This window comes from Melampsora larici-populina (genome assembly GCF_000204055.1).
Source record: "Melampsora larici-populina 98AG31 unplaced genomic scaffold MELLAscaffold_5, whole genome shotgun sequence".
NCBI lineage: Eukaryota > Fungi > Basidiomycota > Pucciniomycetes > Pucciniales > Melampsoraceae > Melampsora > Melampsora laricis-populina.
The window spans coordinates 1,043,794-1,058,046 of record NW_006768769.1 but is presented as its reverse complement, the minus strand read 5'-3'; the positions used below and the strand labels follow the sequence as shown (position 1 = coordinate 1,058,046).

Below are 14,253 nucleotides of genomic sequence, written 5' to 3'. Positions count from 1 at the left end.
CAGTGCGAGATCTGGGATCAATCGAGGGAGCTGCTATAAGCACATGACGAATGTTGATCGGTTAGTGATCGAAAACAAACAAAAGGTTAGAATGGCTTTAAGATCTGACTCACATCAAAGCTCGTCGATTCTGTTGAAGAGGCCATCCTGAGTCGCTCCAATTCTTCACGACTCAAGTCTGGAAACATCTACAAGCCATAAAAATCACTCTGTTCACTATGTCGAAAGGATTGTGGCTGCAGAGACGACCAAACCAATAAGATAACTTACAGGTGGGCAGGGGAGCATCGAACCGCTTTGGTTACCGCGAACCGTTGGAAAGGAGGTCGTGGCCAAAGAGATAGAATCACTCATGTTGAAACCCACTGAATGTCAAGTCTAACGTATGAACTAAGCGCTTGAGTAATTCTAGATATCTGTTTTCAAGTTTCACCTTTTGAGATAACACTAAAGCCTTTCGGATTGAATCCACGAGTCACAGAATTTCACGGGTGAGGTGATCTCCCTCAGTGACGAATGAATTGAAAGATCCGATGATATGATCAAAAATTCATGACCATACGTTCAGACAATCCTTTAATCTTCTCTTGATATCGAAACTGATCCAGAAAAGTGTGCAGATGATGCGTGACAAGGATGACTTCTATCTCGATATCAAATGTAAGTCAGACCAACACCGGGATGTGGAGGATCCTCGTAACAAGGTTTGAAAGACGGTCCGAATTGCTCACCGTCCTTTATACAAACTTGGGCCTATGGGAGTTTGAAGTTCTGGAATGACAGTCAGGTATGACGGTCACTTGTTTTGATCGTACTGCACACAGACACGTCTTTGGATGGGGGTGTATTTGCCAAGCAGGCGCAACGGAACAAGAGCCGGTTTCGTTTGGGAAAAAGTTACACCTACATAAAACCACATGGTCGACTTGATACTAACGATCATCAAGAGATAGGGGGTAAAAACCAACCGATGGATGATTATTGACAAACCTTCGGCTGATAGATGGTCCACTCAACAAATTCAAAGCTATTGTAGGCTACGATTGAAGTGGGTTGATTGTCTTTTTGCAAGGGGTGCTTTAGAGAGTTATCCCTTTACATACTATCACGTGTTATCACAGCTGCATTGCAAGTATACGTATACCTATAGAAGCGAGATGTTGTAGACTAATTTCAAGAGCCGCCAGCCACATGTGAGGATGAAGATGATTGTCAACCGTGCACATATCTATCGACGATTCGACGACCACCGTGGGTACACATCTTACACACAACTGGCCACGGATAGACAGCCACTTGGACGGGGTGCACAGATGATGGGGCTGACTCTGACTGGTTTATAGATGAGTTCGCTGCCGGGAGGACCAGATCTGTGACAACGGCAAACAAGTGAAGGAAAGGTGACATCAGTCTGCAGACTATAGTGTGACGTGCTCATGGAGAGTGTTCTTTTTCTTTGCAAAGGATGAAGATTGGTGACCGATTCCCCCTTGCTCGGCCGGCACGAAGTACACAAGGAGTCCATATGTACCATCAAGTGTGGGTTTCAAAACCAAGAGTTTCAAAAGTTCGCTGCTATCCGTGATATGGTAGTCCGCAATGTGGCTCCCATGACACGACCGAAATATCGTCAGCGTGTCCAGCCGTTTCATGTTCGAATGATTTCTTGTTGCCAAAAGTTGGCTCATGGCTTTCTGACGATTTTCAGCGATTCTGCAAAGTACAAGTCACCTCGTTGAGAATTCGCACATACCTATGACAATCATCTCAGATTCTTTCTACAGCTTTCTTCATCTGGCAAAACTTATAAGCCTTCGGATTATGGACCTCTATTTGATTCTTCGGCCAGCTCTTCCAGTTGCCATTCATGAGAATGTTGCCATCTAGAAATATCATCAGTGTTATGGATGATCATCACATCTATCACAGCGTGAAGTTCTAATTTTTTTTATTTACTAGAGAACATGCGGGCGTGCCCGCAACAGGGGAACACTTTATTTATCCAATTGTCACAAAATAACACACTGTAACTTAAAACCACTTCAAAGACTGAATAAAACCCATACACATTTCTAAACCCATCCTTGCAAGGCATTCAACTGGCCACACCAATATGGCATGGGACAAAATGGGTAATTACATGGAACGCTATTGTTTGAAGTTGATGAAAGTGTGCCACAAACAAGTAATATTACAAAATATTTCTATCACACTACATGAACCATGAATGGTCATACAATGATATTGAAACTTGCCACACAAAATCATGCTTTATCATTGTTATTCCCTGACAAAATGGACAAGATTAGGGAAACATTGGTGTTGAAGATCTGTAAAGAAAGATAACACTTGAACAGATGATGTTCATCACCCCCCTGCACTATTAAGTGTCTCAATTTCTCTGTCTAGTAAGGCTCATAATGCAAAATTTGTAAGGCAAACAACGTCTTCTAAACCAGTGACTGATAATCTAAACAAACAATATATGTTCAGGTTTGTTTTGTCACCATGATAGTATATAGGAGTAAAAACTTATGATCCAGAATTCATATTTCTGAGGTCAACCCTGTGGTCAAATGCATTCTTTCAACAGCAATTCAAATAATCTTCACTAGACTTTTTGCCATAGTGGAGATCAATGATTATATGAATCAGAAGAACCAATTGTTTGATTTTGTTGTTCATATTAAGGAACATGAGGATAAGCTGGATTGTGATAACTTGACATTTATTGAAATTATTCTGAATCAAGTATGTGAATTACATTCTGGTGTTGAGCAATTTTTTTGTTTTTGTGGAAGAATTTTGTGATTGATTGAAAGGCACTTATTGATGTAGACTTACTGAAGAAATTGATATCCGAGAATATGGTTTCCTACAAAGAGATAAAATTTGCTTAATCCTTCAACCACACAATAATAATGGACCCAATTTGTTTCATCTAATACTTCAAGAGTTGATTCTTCACTCCAAAAAGATAGAAGTGGTTGAAGATCTGAACTCAGTTAATGCAGAATTAATGCATTTTTAATCATTTTGTGAAATAAATGTAATCATTTTTCACCTCGGAAAAATACATTATATTCGCAGTGTCAACCACACAATAATAATGGACTCAATTTGTTTCATCTAATACTTCAAGAGTTGATTCTTCACTCCAAAAAGATAGAAGTGGTTGAAGATCTGAACTCAGTCTCAAGTCAATTGCTTGAGACAAACTTGTGAATGACATTGAAGCTCAATCAAAATTAACTTTTGTTATTATTTCCCAAATTATCTTGTATCTGAGAATCATGAATGGAGCAAAATTATAACATTCAACTTCACAACTCTCTTTGTGATGAATGGATAGATTTCATAGGGTATGGATGGATGGATGTTTATGATTTTTCCTTCAGAAATTAGAATGAGGTTACAAATCCTTCTGCCAAGTTGATTTTTCTTGTAATTATTATGAGCCTCAATGTGTTCTTTGCTCTGAGAGGCTGAAAATTAACAAGTTACTTTCATGGAATAGATCAAGTCAATTATCTCATTTTATAGTGAAAAGAAATTCCAAGATGGGCCTCTTCTTCTTCTTGATGTCCATGTACTGTGTCCCATTCATACCTGCTCCGCTTTTCTTTATCAATGGGTTTGATCTTACAGTCGTCACTCGTCACTGTGAGACAAAATAATTGAATACATGTTTATTGCTATTTGACTTTCAACCTCTCTATCTCTGTCTTTCTCTCTTGCTGAGCACTGACAAATGTTGACCAAGAGCGCAGAAATTCAAAAGAGGAATGGAAAACTAATCAAGTTGAAAGTCGCAAGAATCATAAATTCAGATTGTAAATCATCACCAGCCTAATGTTGGTTGATGAAAACAAAGCTGAAATTATAGCACCACATATCTGCTACATGTGGGAAGTAAAAGTTGTGAAGTCATCAACAAGTAACAATTTTTTGAAATTCAACTTGGGCTGTGATTATAACTGATAAAAACTGCATGAATTGTGATTTGAGGATTCATTCTGTAGAGCAGAGGAAAATTGAAATAATTTCATGTTGTTTCATCTTTTATGTGAATCTACGCGGTTGAAATGGAATACAAGAAAGAGGAATTGAGGATTGGTGCAAGATAAGAAAAGCAATAATAATCAAGGACAGCTACAATGAGGGATAATAAAATATCAAAAGTAGTGTTGTCCATAGAGTACGGGGAACTGTGGGGATGTGATGGTAAGCAAAAGATGGGCCATTTTATAGCCTGGATTTGTCTCCACAAGCAGTGCAAAAGTGAGGTGGCGCCGGCAGTGATTCGAAATGCACCTCACTTTTAAAAGCAAGCAAATTTAAAAAGTCATCAAAAGGACTTTGAATGACACAGAGAAGACGTAAATGAAATGTGTTTTCTTGAAGAGAGAAAACAAAGAGCACCAAAATATTAAAATCGATGAACAATCCATGTCGATTGACCTGAAATTGGCATTGAGTGAGGACATGCACCTTTGGTGTGCTAGATACAACTATGAACAAAGTCGTTGTTGTTCAAAACTGCGATTGAAGCGTAAAATTACCGGTCTTGAAAAAGAAGAACACAATCGGTGGAAACAAAAGTACAAAGGTTGCTTCGCAAACGTGGCTCCTTTACAGAGAGCAAGAAAAGCAGCCACAAAAGGTGGGTGCAGAGAAGAACAAACGGATAAAAAGCATGAAACATATGAAAAGCAAAAATGAAAAGAGACGTGGGGCAAAAAGTACCGGACCCAAGAGAACAAACGAACCGTACTGAACGGTCCTTCATGCGAGTTCATTCGACGTATTTATATATTAGATACTTGTCTCCTTGATCTCTTTTCTTTTGCCCCGGAATTTTTGATATGTATTTTTCCATTACCAACACTAAGATCAGTCAGAATACTACAACATGCATGGACGATAGGGGCCAAAAGGAGACCTTACCATCATCATATATGTAGCCATGTCCACTACAGTCAACTTTGTTCTTTCTCATATCAAGAAAATGGATGTGCTTGAGTATAGGTTAGCACAGAGCATGTATCAAAAGGATTTCTTGAAATATTGCTCTTATCCCATAATACAGCTATTCAAGAAATCCGTGTCCTAGTGGCACAATTTTTTGCATTTTCCCCCCCTGCGCCACGCTCGAATACAGGCGCTGCGCAGCGCAGCAGGACTGTAACGGCCTGTGGCTTACTCGATCCGGCTAGATCCGAAGATATCTTGTACCGCCCATGCGGGTTTGTTTGTGGGTGTTTGCGATCATTGTTCAAGCACCCACGGGCACTACACCCTTATCCACCACCCATATCCACCTTCGTATCCACCTTCATATCACCTGAACATCACCCATCAAGATCTCGACGCCTGATTCAAGCTCTGAAAGCCTCATCCGGCACACAAACCTAAGCCATCAGTTTGTCCTGGTCAATCACGAGTCGACCAACCTTTCATTTGACGACTACTCCCGGCACGCAAACCTAAGCGATCTATCGGTGCTTGTTGTCAACCACGAGTCGAGCGATTTCACCTGACCAACTCAAAAGGGCCCCCTCGGTTCCAATTTCCCCCTTCCCGGTTCCAACCTCGTCATCAGCAATTTTAAACATCTTTTTCATCTGTCACTCAGCATGGTTAACAGGAAGCTTTCACATGTTCCTTCGTTGGTCTCTTTCCCCTTATGATTTCCATGATTTCATTTCCTCGAGCCTGAGCCTCGATTTCTCTATATTTCTTTCAATCGTAACTTGCTTCGTCTGACATTACTGTCTTTGTTATCCTATCAGGTCCTCCAACGGGCAAATCGATGTGATGTCCCGTGTCCTTCGTACCCGCAGCTATCAAGCGCTCCTGGGTCGAGCCCGAGCTGCTCGGTGAGTCATCTAGCACATCTTTATCTCCACGATGAGCTATCTTTAATGTTTGATTTGGTATGTAGTCCTCCTGGTCAATCTAGAGCTGGTGATTCGATTTTCGCGTGTACCCCAGGTTTCTCTGCGGTCTCGGAAGGTTTGGGTCCTGCGATTTTCAATAGCCGTTCGCCAGTGACATCCCCCTTCAAAGATCCTTCGAAACGGTCGCATCTCTCCAATTCCGTGTATAACCCGTCCTTTCATACTCCTGCTGGCCTCTCTCGATCTGGGTCGCAATCGTCTTTGGGTTACAATCCTCATATCAATCCCATGATCTTCGATACCCCCATTTCTTTGGAAAACACTCCCGTTGGTTCTCCTTCCACCGTCTGCAGTACCCTGCCTACTGATCCGAACACCCAAGCGTCTTCTTCGAATAAGAGGCCTGCGAAGGACATTGACGTTGAAAGTGAGGATCTTGAAGAAGAGGATGGTGAGTTTGTTTCACTCTCTTTTGCGTCCACGATCACATATTGACTAGATTGCCTATGTAGAACTCGCTGAGCCTGAGCATGTTGTCAACAGGCCAAGTCATGCTGACCCTCAAGGTTCCGGAAATGTTGACATGCAACCAGACTTTTCACCGCCCGACTCGCCAGCTCACAATCGAACTGTGGACTTGCTAGCTGCAGAATCCGACACGGCTCGAACCTTTCAAGTTACTTTTAATCTTTGGCAACTAGTGCAACCTGACGATTCTGCTAACATTAAGAGACGCAAAACCCCTGGCGGGTCGCGCCCTAGCCAGTCCAAAACGCCTGTCCCGAAGTACGAAAATTACAACCCCAAAGTCCAGAACAACAAACTCACGATAACCGATCCCAACGCCCAGCTTCACTTTACCCTTTTCAAACCGAAGCTTTTCGACTCTTGCAACAAGACCCTTCCCCGGGTATCCGAAGCTCTTAGTAAGGCTTGCAATTCGCAAACGGTCACCATTCAAGGATTTGTCAACGGTACTCGTAAAATCAAGGCAGTCAAAATGGTCATTGATGATAACGATTCTATTCAGCAATTCATGACCGCCACTCTGCTTGTTCCTGCTTCGACCGCTATGGGTTTCAAGATCCATCATGAGAACCCGAAACTTGCTGATTCCGCCACTCGTTTCATTGCAAATCTACGCTACGAGCCTGACCGAAACGCCGGCGAGGCATCCGAAGGATCCGACGGTGAGGTCTCCAACGCAGGCTCACAAGGTGTAAGTACTTATTCTCCCTTTACCTTTATTTGAACACTGCACTGACGTTCTAATTTTGTAGTCGGCCATCTTAAGCCTAGGCGAAAGACGACTTAGAACATTGATGACACGCTTTGCCAAAGACTTCAAGCGAGGTGAAAATGTCACCTCGGTGCCCAACCCGAAAAATCCAGGTGAAATCGTACTGCTTAATACCTCTCGCATAAGAACATGGGCCAATGATTGGGTAAGTTCAACATGGTTTATCGGTTGCCTTCCTCCCCCTCTTTTCGGTTAATATAGTTGACTTACATCTCCTTCGTACCAGGCTGACGGGGTGCGCGGTGTTGATGAAGTCAACCCACCTTCCAAAAGGCCCGAATTCCGTTGGATCCCAGTGGCCCACTACGAGATCGAGAAGAACAAACTCCTTGGGCTCAACCCACCTGCCTCGTCTGACGCTTCATCAAGTCTAGGAACGGTTGTTCACCATAATTACTATGGTCAACAACAGCCTTTGCCTGTCGCCCAATACCCTTCGGCATTGTACCCCCCCCTGCCTTTGCACATCCGTTCGGCGCCCCTCCCATGTATACCACACCAACCCCTGCGCCTCCCATGTATACACTTCCAACCCCTCCGGTACCGGTCGAATCGCTTCGGTTGTCACCACCACCCGATATTCCCCCTTTCGAAGAGTTCTTGTCTTTTGCGGGTATACGACCTGAGATGGTGAAGACTCGCGAAATCTTGGCTCAAGAAGGCATCGATGATTTTGCCCGTCTTTTGGATCGCAAGACTTACTCATTTGAAAATTTACGTGCCCTTCGAATACCATTCGCTCACGCAGATGACATCTATAAGGCCGTTCCGAAGTACAACCTTCACTTGAAATCGGTTTGAGGCCTACTGTTATTTCCTTATTCCAATATGCTTTCTTATGTTTCCTCATGTCGGTCGCGGCCAAAGTTAAATCCCCTCTCTTGTGTTCAACACACGGTTCTTGTTCTTGTGACTTGTCTTGTTTTTGAGTCTTGATCTTGCGGTGATGTCGACTATATGCTGTCTTATGTTTCCTCATGTCGGTCGCGGCCAAAGTTAAATCCCCTCTCTTGTGATATCGACTGATAGTGTATCCTGATGCAATGACCAAGCCCTCGATCTGTTTGCCACCTTTGAAACATGTCCATGTCCGAATTGCCCCATTGCCCACCAGCTTGTCATCGAATGCATAAGTTTCTATACATTCGATGACAAGTTTTAAAGTCAAGATACTCATGTTTCTTGACTTTAGATCTTTATGTTCAATCTCGAGCTCAAAGGTCAAGAAACATGAGTTTATTTTGGCATTCACGGTCATGATTTTGGGAAAATGTGTAAGACATCTCCTTGTGTCTTTTTGGATAATATGACTCATATGAGCCTCATCTGATATTATCGTGTTGGGAGGCACATGGGTTATACCCTTTTTGAACAACATAGGCATCCAATTTGGACACTCGGTTCTTATTTTGGGACCTCTCTTAAAAGACATTTGGACACTCGGTTCTTATTTTGGGACCTCTCTTAAAAGACACATGTGGACTTAGTCTTTAAATTGGAGTGATGGTCTTTGCAAAGGACATGAGAGGTAAAATTCTAATCACATTATCTACATCCAATAGCCACAGACCGAGTACAACTTGTGCATCAGAGCACCCGAGAATAAGTTCCACGTGGCATCCATAATCACCTCAATCTTCTGGTCCGCCGCGGTGTGAATGAGCGCCTGGGTGCGTCGAAAGTGTGATTTAAGCACACTAAAAGCTTTTTTGATCGGATTGAGATCCGGTGAGTAAGGAGGCAGATACAATACTCGTATACCATGCTCGGCAGCCAGCTCTGCAATCCTACCACCATGGTGGATGCGAGCATTATCCATAACTAAGACAGAGTTGGCTTGGGGGTAGGGATTCATTACCGGAAACTGTGACAATCAACCAAAGGGATAGCTAGGTCAATATCCATCGTGATAGAACAAAGAAAAGAATACACGTACCAATCGATGCTTAAGGAAGCTTTCAAAATCCTGACGAACGTACGATCCTTCTTGGCAGTCGAGTGCCAATACTCCACCCCGGAAGATTGCCGGGAGGAGCGAGAACCGTTTGCCACCACGGCTCCAAGGGATACGCGACGTTCGGTGTCCTTGTCTGGCCCGGCCGAACTGCCGTCCGAGATAACGCTCCTGAATCGAGCACTCGTCTAAAACGAGAGACACCAGGTCAGCTATGGGCAGTTTTACAGACAGGGATATACAAAGAGAATGTGACCCAGTTTCATACCTAAGAACACGAGCATATTCGGGGTCAAAGCACCTACTGCATGTAAATACCTAGCTCTCTTTGACGCACTCTGGTTCGGGTGGACCGTCCGAGCTTTCTTGAGTGTGATATTGAGGCGATCCTTGAGATCGCTTGCCACGGTTTGTAACGAGATCCACGTGCCCGTGCGGCGATAAACAGCGTGACGATACTCGTCCAAGTACAGGGCTGGATTGCCTTCGAGGAGTTCCAAGATGAAATCGCGGTCTTCATCGGTCAAGGCTGTGTGTCTTCCGAGTCGCTGATAGTCTTCAGGGTTGCGGATGACGGTGTAGGTTCGTCGATATAGACCATACCATCTAGAGACCGTGCGGTAGCTGACGGGAGACTTCAATATCCCACGTACTTGGTCGACGGTTTTTCCAGCACGTAGGTACTGCACCGCCAGTACTTTCAAGCCAACGTCGTATTTACCGGGTCGTACCCTCATGACTAGAAGTCAAAACGAGAACAGTCAGCACCCTTGTTTGACTGGGAAGTGATTAATGCAGTGGAGAAAGGATATGCAAGGGACGTACCAAGGACTGAACCAGATCGAGATCGAAATTTATGAAAAAAAAACCCGTGCCAAAAAATTGATGGTGGATGTGGTGGATGTGGGTCAGGATGTGGGAGAATTCCCAAATGTGGTTATGAGATCGGGGTACGGGGGTGACCCGATCCGTGTTTGTCACTGTTCCGCTGCGCTGCGCATCGCCTGTATTTGGGTGTGGCGCTCGGGGGGAAAACCAAAAGATTCGTGTCACTAGGACACGAATTTCTTGAATAGCTGTATATGATTTTCATTGAGGAGGTAGGCTTATTTTGGTAAATGACAAAGAAATTGATCTTGGTTTTTGCCCAAGGGCTGTACTGCATCAGTCTGTATTGTGCTTTCTGCAGTGATTGTCATGAGTTTGTATCCTAGTTTGCCCAAATTGCCCATGGCTCAAGGTAATGAAGAGAGGTATGGGATTCTGAGTAGTTTCCCCTGCCCATACAAATGTGGACAAAAATTTGTATGGGGCAACACATGTATGGGAAAGAGCAGAGTTGACTGTAGGTCAATTTGGCTTTCTGAAGACAGTAGAAGTATTATCAAAGCATCAAGCTGGGGACAATAGAGGAGAGGAAAAGGCTTTAAAGGACTTATCAAGACAGCCACAAATACACTGTGCTTTTGTTGTCTGTATTCCATTATGGCAATTTCATTCATTCTGTGATTCTGTACACTATGCACTGTCTATCTATTTAGATGCTTTTACCATTGCCTTATAGCCAGAGATGTTGCTATATTAAATTCAAACACTTCAGGCTGGGAGCTGGCTTGCCCACAGGAGCTCAAGTTTCTGATATACTTCATGAAAGGGCTTTTCCAGTACCAAAAAATCATTTCTTCATGTGAATCTATAGTTGTGGGATACAAAGTAGAATCCAGACACGTGCCTGGCTTTGTGCCTGGAATTATTTTGGCAGTAAATTTTGATTTTCTGGGCAAAAGTCTGGGCCCAGAATTCAAACTTACTGCCAAAAAGAATCTGGGCACAAAGCCGGGCACGTGCCCGGATTCTACTTTGTATCCTGTAAGGGAAAAGCATCATTTGGCCATATAATTGGGCCCACAATACAATTCAAAACATATTTCAAGTCTCTGTGATAAGAGAGTGTTTATAACAAGGATTCAAATTCTGCATAAGAGGATAATCTTCAGAATAGCTTATACAATTCTCATATATTTCATGCACACCACTTACCACTTTCCAGATCTTGTAAATCCATTTTGTTTGGGTTAGTGAGCTTGATGTTCTCACATCTTAAAGTACCAATCAACTTAAGGCTGCTATCCTTAGTTTACCACCTTCAAGCAGTGACAGGCCAGCAGCCACCTTGGTTTGTGTGGTTGAGAAAAACTTCTCACCTCACAATCTGGGCAGTCTCTCAACTAATTCACAGAGATCTCTTGGGACTCTTCACTGTAAACCTCATTCAGTTTCCCAAAGTGGGAAGGGGGAAATGATTGAGAGTGCAGTTTGTAATAAAAGGATCCATCACTGCACACCTGAGCCATAACACACACTACATATGTGCAGCAGGCTTGGTTGATAATTGCCTATCATGTACATACAGTTCTGCTCAGCCGTCTGCTCATCTGACTAAATAAGTTGCATGTGATACATCATGTAACTTTTTTGCCATTGACAAAATTGTCCCAACAATCCACTACATATATCATCCTGGCTACTCAGGCAACATTCTTGTTGCCATTTGTCAGTAACATAAAGGGTGTTACATGAAGTTTAGTACACAAAACTTTGTGTCAGTGTATGTAGTCAATTCCTGGAATGATTTTGTCAAGCTGAAAAAGTTACAACATGTATCACATATGATCCATTCATCCAGATGAGGACATAACTGAGCATACCTGTATGTACATGATAGCCACCTATTCACTCAGTCTGCTGCACATATGTAGTGTGGGTGTCATGGTTCAAGTATCCAGTGCTAAGATCCTTTTATGAAAAATTGTACTCCTAATCATTTTCCCCTTCCCACTTGGAGAAGTTGAATGATATTCACAGTGCTTGGGCACCCTGTGTACCAATATAACCCTAGGAGTCTTGGCTTGCCACGTTTCTTTCTAGCTATCCGGGAACTCTTGGGTATGATTACTTCTCTACTGTCTCTCTCTCTTGGGCTTGGAGATTTTTCTTTTATTGCCATATTTAGAGTTGGTAATACCCAATTACCCTTGGCTTCCTATACTCAGATTTGAATTGCATGAAATTGAGGTGTTACACCAGCTTAAACCTTCTGCAGACATGTTCTCAGCACATTCCTACAAACCTTTATCAAGGTTTCTACTGTTGACTTCCCAGAGGTGTTGTTTAGTTTCCTCCAGATCTTTGGCTGTGTGGTCTGTCAAGTATTGATGTGCCAGATTTGTGTCAATAAGGAAGCTTAGAGCACCCACTATTGTGATGGTGATTTAACGTAGATTTTGCGTGCCTGAGTGCGAGATTTAATCACGCGTGTTTTACCTAAGTTGGTAAACGCACGAAATCCACTATGGATTGATGTAACGATTGATTTAGCTACGATGAATCACTGGGAATCGTCCTGATCCACAGTGGTTTGATTTTGAAATGAGATAACTTATCTTTTTCATAAATCTCATCCAAAAAAACTCCATCAAATGCCTGCGCTGAATTCCTTGAAAAGACAAATCAACGGTCTTTTGAAGGCTTCAAACGATGACAATGAACAACAAGAGTTTGACCAACTCATCTTTGAAATCATGTTTTATAGGCTTCACACACCACCTTCACCTTTTTAGACTTGAATCCAAACAGATCGAGCTTGAGCTCAGCCTACTCAGCAACTGACTATTTTGCACCTCCATTCTTAAGGTGTCTCACAAAACCTCAGGATGTAGGAGGATATTGTGCATTCAGATTTCACTGTAGCGGAAATTTACAAGAACTACCAGAGTGTCTTGTGATTCATTAACAATGATAATTGTGAGTAAAGTTGAAACAAGCAGAGTGAGGGTCGGTTTATGGTAGGAAAAATATCAACCCTTGACTGAAATCGATTTGATTCAAAGTGCAATGTTCCAAAATGTGAGGTCTCGAAGTTGAGAATCGAGGATGAAGTTTGAATCCAAAGCTCAAAAGTGAGGTTTTGATGTTTGAAGTTTGAAGTTTGAGAAATGAAGTTATGCAGTTTGAAGTTTTGAGAACAGTAGTTTCGACTTGATTTCCTACGATAAATCAAGTCGTAGCTGTTTTTAGATTTGAACATGGGGAAAGCAAGATTTGACGCGGTCGTAGGGACTGCAAGTCTAAATCAAGTCCATAGTGGACCTGTGGGTATTTTAGCGTTACGGTAACGCTAAATCACCGAGTTAGCGCAACCATAGTGGGTGCTCTTATTGAGCAAGGAAACAACCATGTAATAGTAGATATATAACTGTTACAGGTTGATTAGATATGTTTTACATATGTAGGACAGAATAAAGTGCACAGCCAGTGTGAAAAAACTACATTGGGATGTTACAACGAGCAGATTATGTGAAAAACTAGCTTGTGATCCCAAATAGATGCACATATGTAATTGCTAATTTAGCGTGTGTAACCATATAATCCTGAATCACCCTTGTGAATTACTCAATGATAGCCTATCCTTTTAGCATGTGAACCCTAGACATCCTTCTTTGGCGGCCATAACATGGCAAGGAGATCTGTTTTAGATGAACAGCCTCAGTTGCTTGAACTAAGGCTACATGTGATTATGAGAAAGATTGACATCAAACAAATCATGTAGGATCATCCTCTAATTTGATCCAGGTGTAATATATTTGTTGAATGATGGGTATCTTCATTGAATACCATACAGAAAGAGAGAAATGGAGAATAGACAAAGTAGAAAAGAATAACTGAATATGAAATAGGATAGAAATAGATAATTGCACTATATGTGTAATTGATGATTACATGTGTTTATTTTAATGTAATTAAGTATTACATGTTTTCTTTTTATCATTAATACATGCAATTGATAAATTACATGTAGGTTTTTGATATGTAATGGGTTTATTGTAAGAAAGGCAATATGCCACTGAGACGGATTATGCCCTTTCTGAAATTTTGACTCCCACTGGCCTATCCAGGGATGCAGGTGTGAGCATGAGCATACCAAGCTCACACTCACTCTGTAATATTTTTAGCCCCATGGCAGAGTACATACTCTCAATCAGGACATACATGTGAGTACTACACATGCTGTACTCACATGTATGTTCAGACAAAGCCCT

At 42.3% G+C, this 14,253-nt stretch overlaps 2 protein-coding genes across 2 annotated transcripts in view; one reads left to right on the top strand and one right to left on the bottom strand.

The window, feature by feature from the left end:
* Positions 1 to 354, bottom strand: part of MELLADRAFT_103110 (uncharacterized protein) — a gene marked incomplete at both ends in the record, with an annotated part of 716 nt that extends 362 nt beyond the window's left edge. Inside the window, 2 exons of the mRNA XM_007405906.1 lie at positions 114 to 188; positions 271 to 354. Coding sequence (XP_007405968.1) covers positions 114 to 188; positions 271 to 354 — 159 coding nt within the window. The remainder of the gene's footprint in view (positions 1 to 113; positions 189 to 270) is intronic.
* A 5,282-nt stretch (positions 355 to 5,636) lies between these two features.
* Positions 5,637 to 6,428, top strand: MELLADRAFT_93490 (uncharacterized protein; the record flags this gene model as incomplete). The annotated part of the gene is made up of 4 exons (XM_007406173.1): positions 5,637 to 5,668; positions 5,793 to 5,879; positions 5,945 to 6,351; positions 6,424 to 6,428. The coding sequence occupies 4 exons, from the start codon at positions 5,637 to 5,639 to the stop codon at positions 6,426 to 6,428; spliced, it is 531 nt and encodes a 176-aa protein (XP_007406235.1).
* Between the last annotated feature and the right edge of the window lie 7,825 nt (positions 6,429 to 14,253).